Raw genomic sequence first — 15492 nt, 5'->3', positions numbered from 1 at the left:
AAAAACATCTTGATAATTTTGGAGAAAGGCAATACATGCATTATGTTCCCAGCACTTTAATATTCACTGAACTCTTTTCACTGAACACACCCATTCACCTCCTCTATTTACCTGCAAGTAAATTCTATGAAATCCCTTGGGCCTTGATCACAAAGCTGCAATTGTAAATTTACTTTTGCAACCCTGTAGTTTTGCAGTAAGTTGGAACTTTTCTATTTCAACATCTCCCCCCTGCCACACACACACACACACTTTTTCCAGTAAGGGGAAAGGCCCCTTGGGGCTGAATTGACAGTAGCAAGAACATAACTGGTGGTAGGGGCTGAGAGTTCAATCCAGTAGAGATAATATGAGGCTTTAGATACTGTTTGAGAAAGCAATTCGTAATGGACATTTTTTTTCTCTTCCTGAACAAGCCAAGCCTTCAACTAGTCCTTAAACTGGGTAGACATCCCATACCTCATCGGTATCTCAATAATCAGCTGAACTCCAAAGGCATAGTCTGGCAGGCACTATTGCTGTACATATTTTCATTACATTCAGACTGAGCAGGTTCCAGTAAGCCTTGTTTAAAAAGTATAGATTGCAGGGCGTTGTGATTTTGTGTTACCAGATTTGAGTTTTTTTATAACCAAGTTTACACTGTAAATGTTGAACTCCAGAAAAGGAGTGAAGTCTTTATGCTAATTCAATGGAAAACTTTGCTGGAGGTATTCTTGTGGTTCTTCTAGTTTGCACAAAGCTTTACCAAATCCTACTGACTACAGAAAGCAGGCCTAGAACCTGGCAAAAACTGGTCTTCTGTTATACAGTTTGTCTCAATTTGAACAGGTTGGGACTGAAATCTGGTACAGGACAAGAACAAGACTCTAGCAAGTAAAGACTTCATCAACAGGGTTAGTGAAAGAATCTTTGGATCTGTGCAAGAGGGGGTATTAACTAGCTGAACAGCAGGAGAGAGTATTCCACATCCGATATACTAAAGCCTACTTGCATTGACCGTACAAAAATAGTCAATGCAAAACTGAGGTATTTCTTTTACTCTTAGCTCGTTTTCCATATTGGAGTGAGTTTCTTTCTCATGTTAACATGAAATTCAAACAAATACTACAAAATTAAACTCTGAACATTTTATCCACTGAACTTAAAAACAGTACTATTTGAGAAAAAACATTTTTATTAACCAGGTTTTTGCACTGCATTATGTACCCACTGGCCCAGTCTGCTAGATTAACAACTACACAATGTGTTTTATGTTTCAAGAGTTGAAAATAACTGTACAAGATTAAAGTACAAAAGTACACAGACAGTGGACACAAAATATCCATGTATGAGTTTACCCTCACCTGTTCTGTTTTGAAACCACAGAACTAAAAATGTCCTTCTATAGCTCTGTGAAGTATAATGGAAGTGAGTATAACCTGATTACAACATGGAACACCAGTTATCACTGATCTGATATTTACAAAAATTGTAATGTCAATAAATTAAAGTCAATGCAACACCCATGCAAGCTAGGATGCTAGCTTTTGGCGAACAAGGACCCAATATCTGAACAAGAATTTCTGACAAAGTCCTAGGCTTTAAGATCATGTCCTTTCAAACAGCATCCATTCCTCGCATCGAAGATGTAAATCCCAATCCCATTCCTCTTTGTGTGTGCGTCTGTGATCTTGCCATTTCATATTGTGCATCTAGGTTTCTGAATACTTCTTCCTGCTGCTTCAAAGTCTTATAACTTTCTTCATCCACTGAACTACTGCCACCACCACCACCACTTTCCTCTTCGCTCTAAAATCAAAAGAACAGATATTTTAGAAAAAAAGAACATATATGGCCTCTGAACCATTATACTGGCAGTTTATTCAACTCAAGCATCATCGTTGTAACTGAAATATCTACAATAAATAAATATAGAGTGTGAATTCTTGACTGAATGTATTATCAGCTTCCGCTATATATGTTGTCGTTGTTCAGTCATTAAGTCGTGTCTGACTCTTCGTGACCCCATGGACCATAGCACGCCAGGCCTTCCTGTCCTCCACTCTCTCCCGGAGCGTGCTCAAATTCATATTCATTGCATTGGTGATGCTATCTAGCCAACTCATCCTCTGCCGTCCCCTTCTCCTTTTGCCTTCAATCTTTCCCAGCATCAGGGTCTTTTCCAGGGAGTTTTCTCTTCGCATTAGGTGGCCAAAATATTTGAGCTTCAGGATCTGTCCTTCCAATGAGCAGTCAGGGTTGATTTCTTTTAGGATTGACTGATTTGACCTCCTTGCAGTCCAGGGGACTCGTAAGAGTCTTCTCCAGCACCACAGTTTGAAGGCATAAATTCTTCAGCGTTCAGCCTTCCTTATAGTCCAGCTCTCACAGCCATACGTTACTACTGGGATCCGCTATATATAGTGTATGATTAAATTCATTTTGGTGTAGGTTTAGAAGAGCACTGTGGAAACGAGGTTGTCACAGCTCTTCTCATCTAAAGATACAACAATGTCCACCTGCCACTGGAACACAAACCGCTGGTGGAATAGATTCCATCTCCCACTTGCAGCCCCCCAGACTAACTCTGGAGGGTTGAGGGACCACCTGGAGCAGATTTGGGTGGAGTGAAGGGGCTATATGGAAGAGCGCAAGGGCAAATCCTGTTGTACGAGATGCCTACTCATATGATGCAGTCCACAATCTCCCAAGTCACTCTAATCCATTTTGGCTTTTCCCATAAGCTTATGTCATTCAACTAGCCTATATTTCTATCGTTTGTATGATTTTGAAGTTAGGTTTCGTTATCTTGTTCACCTTCCATTATATTTAATTTTAGTCCTCCCAAAAAGTAACCAAAAGTTCTCTGGACATATTACACAAGTGATATTGGAGGCCTATTCAATGCTAATGTATTAAACCTCCTTGTTCCTGGAATACAGGTAAAGGTTACATACTCCTTTCAGAACTCATGGAGAATGACATTGTATCCTGCTGAATATGAATACACACACACACACACACACACACACACACACTTCTTCTACAGACTCACATAACCAGAATTCAATTGAAAAGCAGTTCAGATATGAATGTATCTATATTCCACAGCCACATACCTTAATACCCATTAATTTTCTAAATTTAACATTTTGGTCCTTATTTCCAAAGTTCAGTTTCTCCCAGATTTCTGCAGATTGTGATTTATCCTATAAAAACATGAAAGAATTTGTTACATACACATATAGCACATAGATGTTCTCACCTAATTTGAGTTTATAGGTCCACTGATACTATGAAGAAAATGCTGTTTAAACATCCCAGCATGAAGCAGATAAAACAATTTCATACATATTCTAAGAGGCTGACAACGTCTTACTCTTTTTTACCTTATCTCTCCTAAGACACACACCCTTCCTGAACTACCTCTAGTAAGACACTGTTAGTGTCTATCCATTAAGTCAACTGGGCTATGTACTGGTTCTGCAAACCATGAACCCTTCAAGGCTTTTATGTGAAGTGTAGAAGCTCGTTAAAATTCTGAAAATCCCAGAAAGCAACAACATTCATTTATAACCGTTGTTGCTTATATGTTGTGTTATCAAACTTCCCACCTTGCTGACATATAGCTTATGCACATCATATGCTTGTAGGTAAGCATTTCTATGGCACCAAATTGAGATAATTGGGCAGAGTATTACCCCTTCTTTTTTGCCTTGCCACAACATTTTCCGCTTCTTTTCCTGTTCAGCAAACTTCATAGGATTCACTGCTGCTGGATTATAATAGCTTGGTACGGCGATTCCTGTCTCAGCCAGGGCCTTTGCTTGCAGGGCTGCCATTTGAGCTGCCATAGCTATCTGAGGAGTGACTTGTGTCCCAGAGGCCAGAAGAGCTGCAACGTTGATGACAGAACTACCTGTGGCAGCTGCCGCTAAAATAAACATTAAAATGTTGAAACACGTTTTCAAACTTAGATACATAGAACAATCTTTAATATTCATGAGTAGTAGAGACTAGCCAGCTACAAGAATTATTTCAATAGACAGCTTTTCCCATGGCGCTTGTCTGGTGGTGCAACTATTTTTAGGGTCTGTCTGTAAAAAAGGTTTTGAGGGCAGAGCTGAAAAGCCTCTACTGGTTTGCTTATTTAAAAATCTGTTAAAATGGAAGAAATTGGGGAATACTTATTTTGCTTATGTTTTCTTATTTTAGATCTCAAATTCAAATCTATATTTTTTTCTGCTGTTACTATTCATTATGTCTCAGCAGTTCATAAAAAACAATTACCAGCAGCCATTTCTTGTTGCTTCTGTTTTTCAACCAGTTCTCTCTCTCTCTGTTCTTGCAGTTTTTTTGCTCTTTCCAATCTATAAATAATAATGCAGAAAACTGTTAAAAACTATTTCCACTTTCTGCATACAGTATAGCACACATACGTGTGTGTGTGTGTGTGTGTGTGTGTGTCTGTCTCTCTCTCTCTCTCTCTCTCTCTTTTACAGTAAGGACAATTTCATCCCTGAAGGACTTACATGTGACCCTCCAACTGATAAGCATGTTAAAATAGTTTTTTGTTACTGCAAACGTGTTTGACAATGTGTTGGTGAGTAAGCATGAATACATTGTCTAGAAGGAATTACATTTCCGATTTCAACTAAATATCAAGATTTTTCAAGTGGACTAAAGCAGCTTCCCACGTTTCAAGTTTTATAGAGGTTAAAATTGGGGGAGAACAATTACAATGGACCTCTCAAAGCTAGCAATGCTACATTTCTATTCTGTCAGTAACAGTTATGTCATTGTCTTCTATAAATGTGAGAGAAGAGCAAGGTACCTTCTGGCCAATGCTTCCTGTGCATCCATTGCTGTATTTCTTCCCCTGAAAGGTGGTGGACTAGGAGTTCGGCTGTGACTTCTGCTGAATCTTCTCGGTTTTTCAGGTCTTTTCTTCCTTTCCCTGCAATTAATCATATTTTAACCATCATTGTTTCATAAGTGTTTCTTTGACAATAAATCAATCTTAACCGATTTCCAGAATATATTCTCACTGTAAGTGCTACCACCCACCCTATGTTTTTTAACATTTATAAAAAGAGAGCAAGCATTTACATACCTGCTTCTACTCCTAGTTCTGCTCCTGCTCCTGCTCCGATGCCTGTGTCTAGATCTTGATCTAGAACGTGATCTTACACGCCGCTTTTTATCTCGGCTTCGAGATCGTGACTTTTTTCTATCACGGCTTCTACTACGATGACGCCTGAAAACACATTCCAAATTCCTGGTAATATTTCCTAGCTTCGCTATTCCTATTTAATAGCAGCAAAATGCAAGGAAGCCTATGCACTTTCTTCTATTTAAGAGATTACAAAAATCTGCAAGGGAAGTTTTGGGCTCATTTACAAACTGCGTATCTTCACCTAAAATCAAATTAGTGGCCTGAGTTTCACTTAATATTGCCATTCTGCAAAACAAATTACTGACATAACCTAAGGGTTTGATAGAAGGGTACTGTATAAGAATACCAAATATGGGAAGAAAAAAGTTCAGAATTACTGGCTGCCTCAAATACTAGAGGATAAAGCATTTACATGCTTAGAATAATTATGAACAGTTACACCAAAACCATGCAGAACAAGTTAGCACATCAGTGATGCTGTACCAACACTGCAAGCAGATATGTTGGAGCCAACACTTAGGATGAGCATGTAGCTGAGCATTAAAAAAAGTCTACGAGTACATTCACCAAGTAGTAAATTCAAACACCAAAGGCTTACATTTGGCAAATTTAAATCACTTACACTTTGTGAGCAGCATAAATAACTATAAAAATCCTGAAGAATTTCCAAAGTAAGGTAATGTATCCAAAAAGTGTTAAATAATCTACCTTTCACGAGACTTAGACCTTGAATGACTCCGTCCCCTTGAGGATTTTCTCTCCTTGCGTTTGTGCCGATCCTCACCATTTTCAGAAGTGCTCAGGTTCTCTCTCCCTTTATCAGAGGAGTGTTCTTTGTCATTATGATCTTCTGATTTGTGTTTCTTGGAGGACTTCTCTTTGGACCCATGTCTTCTTGCCTGTTTTAAGAAGAAGTTGGTTCTTTCAGGAAAATAGTGCAACAAAAAGAGTTAGTATGGGCATCAGCAGATAAAGAATGATATGTTGTGATGCAACATTAGTAACCTTAGGAGCGTGGCCCAGTCAAGTGTGATGGCTTTAACACCACCATCTACCCAATGTTGCAGATACACATTATCATTCCTCCTCCCACCATTTCCACCCCACCCCCAACTCTTTTGAAACCATTTTTGTACAAGATTATAGCATCTCATCCCACAGTCAATTTTCACAGTATTAGGAATAGCAGCAACGTTTCTAGTATTTTGTTACCTCATTCACAGAGACAAGACATTGTTTCCTATGGCTACAAAGTGGATGGAATGAGCATAAATATGAGACCTGTGTAAAGGTTTTAAGTACAGGCTCATCAGCAATGAAGACGGCTTGAAAGTAGATCTACTGGCCGTCCTTATAATGCAGTAACTGAGATTTGTGTATGCAACATATTTTCAGCCTGAAGCCTCACACTTCAGATGACTAAGATGATGTCTTGTTTTGATCCTGCAGAAGCCTGTGCATCTTTTGAAACAGACTCTTATCATACAAAGTATTAAAATGAAAGGTTTTTTGGTGGAGAGTCTCTGTAGCTTTCCTTGTCAGTTTAGTGTGTGTGTGTGTGTGTATGTATTTCTACTCTGAAGATTGTAAGGGGTTTTCTTTTTGTGAGAATCGAAAAGTCACAACCAGAAGCAGTAGTAAAGATAAATCCCAAGTGTTTCATATAATAGTTCATGTCTCCCAGACCCAACTAATCCCACTGAAAGCCAATACTGCACATATTTACAATCCATCAACTCATTGCTGAAGACAATTGGGTGTACAAAGGCATTCCTACACTAAGACAAACAAGTGTTAAGCCACTAGACATACTATATGATTTTTTTTGTTTCAAATAGTTTCTAACATCAATTAGATCCATATGGGCTACTTTTTCAGTCACTTGTACAACCACTGAAGAAAGATTATTAGAACTTCACTGTAAAATAAAGAGTGCAAAGCATCTGCTTATTACATACAAAAGATGGGGCAAACCCACAAACATGGAATGAAACCCCACTCCAAGGCAGAAGTGATGAACCAGTAGAGGTGGGGGCATCTCCACATTTGCACAATGCCCAAATCCTCCTGCCCTTCTTCCTTTTTAGCTGTAAAATTATCTCACTAGGAGAACTATAAAAAGCCAATACATTATTCAACAACTATGTAAACATTACAGATTAAGACATAGACCTATACTAAAGATGTCGGGCCAAGCATCCACAGTAATTTCAAGAAACACCACTAGTTATTCCCACTGAATTTAAATTGAAGATGTACCGGTATACCTTGTTTGTACCTCTTGTACATTTTAAATGAAATATTTAAGTGAAATATTAAACGTAATGGAGCAGTCTTCTAAACATACACTTTGTATTAAAAACCACCATTATATCCCATAACCGATTTAAGTTTCTTTTTAAGGGAAATATGAGTTTGAATGACTAATAGTTACCTTATCATGAAGTAGGCTTATAATTTTGCTATCTGAGTCTGGAGCGTCTTCAGTTCAGTCTCTTCGCGCATTAGCACGCTGAGTATGATTTATTATAGAAATGTTATCATGTGATCTAAACAATATAGTCAATTTCACAAATACTCTCCTAATCTTTTTTTTAAAATAGAGCTTCCATTGGGAAAGGGGAAGAGATGACCCTGCCCCCACATTAAGAAATATCTCTCTCATCTAAGGCTATCCAACAAAACCTAGCTAACCTTTTGGCTATTGCTGATGCTTGTCCACTGGAGGCAACTGACTTACCTAGCAATGCTATCACTACCGCCGCATCTCATTCCCCTTGCCTTTGCTTTAACACCATTATTACTCCCAAGAACTCTGTCATATGCACTATCACCAGAGAAATACTTTAAAATACAGAGAACTAAGTGGGGATAAGATGGGGAACAAACTTTGCAAATTCTGAGCAGAACTCTGGGTAATGGAAGCTCTGTGAGAATCAAATACACAAATCCTATTTCTCCGAAGAAATGTTTATTGTGGCAGTTTCCACAGTTAATCTCTGAATGAACTTCTGTCAACTATTACCTTTTTGTCATAATGATGGTTTGTCATGCTTCTCACTCCAAGCACATTTTTTGAATTTTCAATTTTTTGTACTTACCATTTAGACAATTATATCTTAACATTTATACATGATATGACATACTTTTAAATATGTCTTGTACAATTACCCAAGCACTACAAAGTATTAATTACCTCTTTGCTTCTGCTCCGGCTTCTGTATTTTTTCCCGTCATTATCTAAGGAAGGAAGGATTTATCAATCAAGTGAGGAACCTGGGAAACGATTCTCTTTCTTTACATACACTCCATTCCCTGCCACACCCACTGAATAAGCTATTTTTGAGGTTTCAGTGTGGATTGAAAACAGAATTTCAATACCTTGTTATCTTTTGCCTTATTACCTACTCCCCCCATCAAGTCGTAACATAACGTTGAAGTGCATGTTGAGAAATGGAACACAGATCTCAAAAGGACTTGAAAATCAATTTCAAAACTTTGTATTTTCACCTTAAATATGTTTATTTGTAAGTTACACTGGTTTCAATGGAACTGACCTCCAAGTAAACAGGCTGCCATCTTAAGTATAACACAGAATACCACTAAACCACAAGTTTATCCACTAACGGGATTTTATAAAAGAAACTATAACAGCCAGAGGCTTCCATACCTGACTTTCGTTTTCTTTCTCTTGATCGTGAACGTGACCTTGAGTAATGGTGTTTTGAAGTTCTCGGAGAACTAGATGCATCCGAGCGTTCCTTTTTCTTCTCTCTATCAGGAGATGATTTCTCTGGGGCTACTGTATCTCGCTCTGAATCACTAGCCTATGTTAAATGAAACCGTTCTTAATATTATGCAGAATGGCTGTCTGATTTACAAAAGGTACTATGTTCTAACTATTGCCAAGTAACCTAACTGGAGCATTGTTTTACTAGTCCTTTTCTTTCTTTTTTTAAAAGAAAACTAACACAAACTTCTAGAATCCAGTTCATATGTGGGCTTCTTCAGGCTATATATACCAGCAACATGAGTAATTTAAATCGTTATTTCCCTAGCAGGCAATCCTGTCAACAACCACTGAATAACAGCATGTTAAAACAACCAAACTGAAACACTGTTGCAGTACTGTCTATCACAGAAGGGGATGTGAAGAGCTATGATCCCTATAAGCTCTTTCTAGCTTCTGATACATGAGATGGATCCAGTGCCTTCAGTTAAAGAAGATACTGAAAACAAAGCTCCTCCTCAATGACACCTAACCCAACACACTGAAGCAACAGCCCACAGTTCCTTCTTTAAACTGCTCCTTTTCCTTATCTCAAGTAATTTTTCATCTTTTTACTAAAAAGGTTTGAGCAGACATATTAGTCCTTGGTCTATTATATTTTCCACACACTCCTTCCTAGCAATATATAAGGCACAACATATGTTGCCTTTTTATTACTAGAGACAGATGTTAGTATAGCTTTTCCCATCCTGGTGCTCTCCAGATGTATTGTATTACAACTCTGATCATTCCCAGCCAGTTTGCCATGGCCATGCTTAGAGACGCGAAGGGCCAGAAAAAAACTGGAAAAGTACAGGAAAAAAACTGTTTTTTTCCCCAAGGATCTTTTTTTTAAAAATCTTTTTCTGAGAGATTGGAAAAATTGAACAGCTTTGGATTATGAAATATTTTCTTTAGAATTTAAGGCAAAGAGTTTATATACTGTTACTAAGCCTTTACTCCCCCATGAATGATTTCTAAAAACAATGTAATAAGACTTTTATAGAAAGATTAGAGATGTGAAATGCCTGGAAATAACGAAGCCATGGAGGGAAATGTTTTTAAATCCTCTCTGTAAGATTCTCAGCATAGTTATTTCTTCCATTTCTTATTAAAATTATTGATCCAATATATCTTTTACTAATAGACATTTTAGGATGCTCCAAGTCATGCTCAGTTTCCCAGCATGTGAATAGAGTCAACATATAATACGGAAGAAAATGTACATTATTGAAGTTACCTCTGGTCAGACCAAACCAGGAACCTAAAAAATGTTATATAATTTGGTTTGCTCATAAAATTAACATGTTTGGTATATTAAATTTTAAAACTGTAGTTTATTTAGGCAATAATTACAAATTTACTGAGTTCACTTTTTAAAGTTTTCACATAATGATATCCTGCCAGAGGCTGACAGGAGTCCAAAATATTTGGAGGGCATCGGGTTACGGAAAGCTGTCCTAAAGCAACAAAGTGGCTTTAGATCTGTAAAGAGTGCTAAAAAAATAAGTATTGCTTATTTTTCAATGTTTCTCAACAACTCCATTTTTTTCTGAAAACCCCCAGGGGAAAAAAAATGGGTTTTTTTCTCCATGGCTTCAAGATTTCCAGAATTTTTTTTATCTCTAGCCATGCTGGCTGAGGATGAGGGAAGTTGAAGTCCAATATATCTATAGGGCACCAGGTTGAGGAAGGCTGATAGTACAAAACACCCTGTGACATGGTTTGACTCACCACCACAACTCAAATATGCATTTTCCAAATGGAAACTTATTTTAAAATCAACATCCAAATGTCAACATACAGAGGAACTGCATTAACCAAGAACCTGTTTCATACCAAGAACCTGTTTCAATAGCATTCTTTAGAAACCAGACTTCCTCTCTAACTTCACTGCCAAGTCAGGCTGTTTATGCTATACCCATGTCATAAAGTAGTCTCTTATGAGGTTTAATGAAAGGGTTCGCAAATTAGTTTGTTTCCACAGGCTGGACAACACAGGCAGTGATGATGAAACTTACAATGTTGTTTTACAATGGGCTGGATGAACATGAGCGAATTTCTGCCACTGGAGGAAGCAACTTTTGCTAGTTCCCTCTACTCTCTGCAGCCCCCCCCCCCCCAATCTGCTCCAAAAGGTTGGGAAAACTTCTGGAACCCTATGGGATGTTGTGCTGGATGAAGGGAGGATTGATTAAAACTGCCTCCCCTGTTGTTTGTAGTAGTTTTACCTGATCCAACCCATTACGTCTGGGTGTGAAAGGCTATATATAAAAATGCAAAGGACTTGATGGCTGTAATCCTGTGCAAACCTATTTGGGTGTAAGCCCCACTGAACTCAATTGGAGTGACTTCAACACACAGGATTGAGCTATGAATATACCAACTAAGGACACAATTCTATCTCGATAGCCCTCAGCCTCCGAAGTCAGAGGCTGCCGAATATCCAATGAAGGGCGACCGGAGTGGGAGCGGGGGAGGCGGCATGACACAGAGGAAACTGCATAAAGCAACTTGGCAGTCTCCTTCCCTCCCCCAGGACCACCCCCTTTCCCGCATCTCTGCACTCCATTTAAGAGGGCAGAGACGGGGAAGAACTGTGCTGGCTCCAAGGGGATGAGGAACGCAGTTTCTGGGCTCTGAGGTTGGAGCCCTGGTTCCAGCCTCGGATTCCAGAAACTGAAATACCCTATGTCCTCCAGATGCTGTCTAGGGGCCATAGGATTGTGGCCTAAAAGCTTCTGGACCAGAATAACCCATGGGCCCATCATGGCCCCATTAACAATTAGTAAATGTGGACATTCAAAAAATGGTGTCTCGCTTTTTTCAATTCCTTTTTTCCTCATTCATTTTCATGAGCAATAACAATTTTTAATTAGCAACCAGAATATTACAAGGGATTGTGTTTTTATATATAAATTTTGACACAACTTCATACTTTATTTCAATCAAGTTTGAAATAGCATGAAAATTTACATATTTAAATGTTTAAGTTATCAGCCTGAACACTCAGGGTGTGGGAAACGAATCCTTAAATACAGCAAAAAACAAGACAAAACAAAAAGCCACCATGCCAAACAGGGACAGATGGGAAAATTCTCCAACATCTTTAACTATGTCATTTGGACTTGTAAATATATTTATGTCCAACAATTCCTCCAAGGAGCACAGGGCCTGTATACATGATTCTTCCCTTACCCATCATTAAATATAAGGGAAACTGGAGTTTAAATTGGATCTTCCCAGCTTGCCAATGGAAAAACTGGAAATTTGAGGCAATGTTGCAAAACTCCTAAAAATATCTCATCTTTTGGAATGAGAGCAATGCCTTCTAAGAAAAAAAAGGTCACTCAAAAGATGTAGTATGAAAAATGTTTATGGAAAATAATCTACAGCATTAGAAAATGTTAATTCCTCTGTATACTGTAGATCAGGGTTGGGCAATTTGTGGCCCTCCAGATGCTTTGGACTATAACTCCTATCATCCATCACCACTCGCTAGGATGGCTAGGCCTAATGGGAGGTGTAGTCCCAGACACTTGGTTTGCCCAACCCTGTACAACACTCAAATCCAAGATGCATGTCTTAACTGCTGCCATCTTCATGAGAGCCTTCATTTTCTTGAGAATTGTTGCTTGCCTTCTTCTGGTGCACTTTGTTTTCATCTGGCAATACAATTCTCTGTGCACTTACATGAGCGTAAGTCTAACTGAACATAATAGGGCTGAGAAAACATGCCTAGAATTGAGATGTCAAATGATGATGATGATGTTTCTTAAGGGGACAATCCTATGCATGTTTAGCCAGAAAGCAGTCCTATAACTCCCAGCATACCCCAGCCACCCATGCTGCCTGGGGAATGCTGGGAGTTGTAGGACTTTTTTTTCTGTCTAAACATGCATAGGATTGCACCCTAAAGTAAATTAAATACTGTAAAAAGAGCTTTAAAGAAAAACATAACCTTATCCATAGGCTTCATATTTAAAATACATAACATGGGGGACGGGGCAAAAAGAGAAAAATACCAGAAATTTTATGTAATCGCATATGAACTGGGAAAATACAGGGCGGGGGCACTGGAGGGGGCCTCAATAACATTACCGGCAGCTCAGAACATTTTTTTATTTTTTTAAAAGCTGCATTTTAGCTTCCTAGTTGGAACACACGGGAAAAAAAAATCTGGGAGTTTAAAAACAGATAAATACGGGGAGGGGTGATGGTGAGAAGAAACCAGCCAAGATATTAGCAGGAACTCAAAGCCAAGAATTAAGACACCAGCAGGAATAAGGGGGGGGAGGGTACTCCCCAAAAGCTGCGCTCCTCCCCACCCAAACAACCCTCCTTCAGACCGACGCCATCGAGATTAACTCCAGGAACCGTCCGTCCATCCACCCCCTGCCCTATCTCCAAAAAAGGGGGAAGGAGGGAGAAACCGCAGGGAAACTTCGAGAAGGCGCGCTGGGGAGACGCCACTTTCTCCTTCCTTCCCCCTCGCAAGGCCCATCATGGCGCCCGCAGGGGGGGAGGAGACGGGCGCCATCTTGTCTCACGCATACAACTGAATTCCCTCCGTCCGGCTCGGGCCTCAGCCTCAACAACACTAACAGCCCCGTGAAGGAACTGGGGAGGCTCACCGCCATGTCGGGGTTGGGGTATAGGGGAGGGGAAACGGGGCGCTCGCCGGTCCTCCTCGTCTAGCGCTCGTGGCGGCTCCGGCTCCTTCGCGCCTGCAGCCCCTCAGCGAGCGACTGCGACGCTCGCGACTCCTCAACTGACTGGCTGAGGAGAGCGACCAAATCGGCCCCACCCACTTCTCGGGATTCCCGGATGGAGCGGGGTGGGGAGGGAGGAGGACAGCAGCCGTGCGGCCGCGCAGTATGTGGAGAGGCAGAGGGACGGCGCAGAGGAGCGTAGAGATATGGCTCCTGTAGAGTGACCATCGAAGGTCTAAATACGCAGCTTCCTAGTTTATTCCAAAATCCCTATTAGTGTGATACTTTTATTGGGTTCACCGAAAATGTTCAAGCCCTCGAGTTCTCCAGATCGCTTCATCAGGCAAGATGTTACAAAAGCAGGTCCTACTTTATTGTATTTATATGACATTGGGTGGCCAGACGACAGTTCTCTGGTTGAAGAGCTGTCAGACCTCTCCCCTCCATTTGAAGGTGCCTTCTATTTGAAGGACTGCCTAGCCCAAGTTCGGTTTAAATATAAGGAGCAAACACAAAAAGAGGGATAGCACCGCAAACGGCAGAAAATGAGGGAGGAAACTCCAGATGCTACTAGCAAATTGTTTTTTTGTTTCTGGCCCAGTGCGTTTTGGATTGTAAATGTCTGGCCCTTCTTCAGGGGCACTATACATAGTACTATACATAATATACAAAAGAGAATGGAATACTAACAGACAATATTTTAATCAACGAAGTTAACAAAATATTAAAAACGGACATAAAAACATCTAAATCAACTTTAAAAGTTTTTAAAAGTATATAAAACACTTCTTATATACTAACAAGTCATCCCCTTAAATTTGTAAGTAATACACACAGCAAACATTTACAGGACGAAGCACCTTTATATTCAGAACAACCCAAAGAAAAAGGACTTTCAATATCTGCATCATTGAATCCACCACTCAATAATAATAATAAAGAGACCATGGAGGTTTGAAAGACTGTGTGTGTGCATGGGAGGGAGGCAACACCACTCTTCCAAATTATTCATGTTCAAAGTATATGTAAATATAATTAAAGAGCTTTCATATACGCAAAAGATAATAACATTTCTTTTGTAGTAATATCCACATATACTGTGTCTCCTTCTGTAACCCCTCCCTCCATACTGGAGTCTTATATACCAACTGCAGACTAATTCCAATCAGATGGTCACAATCAGCCCCCCCCCCCCACAAAGGAACTGTACTCAAATATCGTGCTTAAGGGGCCAACACTAATCTAATAAAACTGAAGTGGTATTAATCCTTCATTGTTGTTGTTGTTCAGTTGTTCAGTCGTGTCCAACTCTTCGTGACCCCATGGACCATAGCACGCCAGACCTTCCTGTCCTGCGCTCTCTCCCGGAGCGTGCTCAAGTCCATATTCGTTGCATCGGTGATGCTGTCTAGCCATCTCATCCTCTGCCGTCCCCTTCGCCTTTTGCCTTCAGTCTTTCCCAGCATCAGGGTCTTTTCCAGAGACTTTTCTCTTCGCATTAGGTGGCCAAAATATTTGAGCTTCAGCTTCAGTATCTTAATCCTTCATAGACCTAAGAGATTCTGAATTTCAAATGCTGAGAGTCGTAAAACCTTTTAAAAACCTTGGATTTCTCCACTGTTTTCGATGGCCAGCCTTTCACTCCCTACCTGTTGGGGGGCGGGGAGAATCTAAAGGAACCAAGAAGTTCCATCTCCAGACTTCCCATTGAGATGATTCTACACTTTTCCTATCTTTATGCGCGTGTGCTTGCACGCAGCAGGACGCGCTATTCTTTCTCTCTAGTTCACTGAGGAATTTTGATCCATGCGATGCCCCGTAGCCATCTCAAACTAATGATAAAAAAAGTTCCC

The 15492-nt window shown here is 39.9% G+C and overlaps 1 protein-coding gene across 4 annotated transcripts; it reads right to left on the bottom strand.

The window, feature by feature from the left end:
* Positions 1-1159: 1159 nt before the first annotated feature.
* On the bottom strand, positions 1160-13700 carry RSRC2 (arginine and serine rich coiled-coil 2). Of its 4 annotated transcripts, XM_084819231.1 has the most exons (11): positions 13562-13700; positions 8829-8985; positions 8355-8398; positions 7593-7670; positions 5867-6079; positions 5096-5239; positions 4817-4939; positions 4273-4352; positions 3684-3916; positions 3102-3191; positions 1160-1791 (listed from the first exon to the last, which is right to left on the bottom strand). In XM_084819231.1, exons 4-11 carry the CDS (start codon positions 7598-7600, stop codon positions 1600-1602), a joined length of 1083 nt encoding a protein of 360 aa, XP_084675357.1. In that variant the 5' UTR covers positions 7601-7670; positions 8355-8398; positions 8829-8985; positions 13562-13700; the 3' UTR covers positions 1160-1599. The 4 variants fall into 4 exon arrangements, with proteins under 4 accessions (XP_084675357.1, XP_084675356.1, XP_084675354.1 ...); XM_084819230.1 differs by lacking the exon at positions 7593-7670; XM_084819228.1 differs by lacking the exon at positions 7593-7670 and having other exon boundaries at positions 5867-6057.
* Positions 13701-15492: the final 1792 nt, after the last annotated feature.

Source organism: Heloderma suspectum, chromosome 13 (genome assembly GCF_057233095.1).
Source record: "Heloderma suspectum isolate Gila_16-S chromosome 13, 16-S_ref, whole genome shotgun sequence".
In the NCBI taxonomy this organism is placed as follows: Eukaryota; Metazoa; Chordata; class Lepidosauria; order Squamata; family Helodermatidae; genus Heloderma; species Heloderma suspectum.
The sequence above is the reverse complement of the archived record's forward strand: the minus strand, read 5'-3'. Positions and strand labels throughout refer to the sequence as shown.

Coding starts and splice junctions, on each gene's coding strand:
- RSRC2 (XM_084819228.1), bottom strand. Junction 4,940..5,095: donor AGAACTAGGAGTAGAAGCAG/GTATGTAAATGC, acceptor GATTAATTGCAG/GGAAAGGAAGAAAAGACCTG. Junction 3,917..4,272: donor GCAACAAGAAATGGCTGCTG/GTAATTGTTTTT, acceptor TGTTTATTTTAG/CGGCAGCTGCCACAGGTAGT.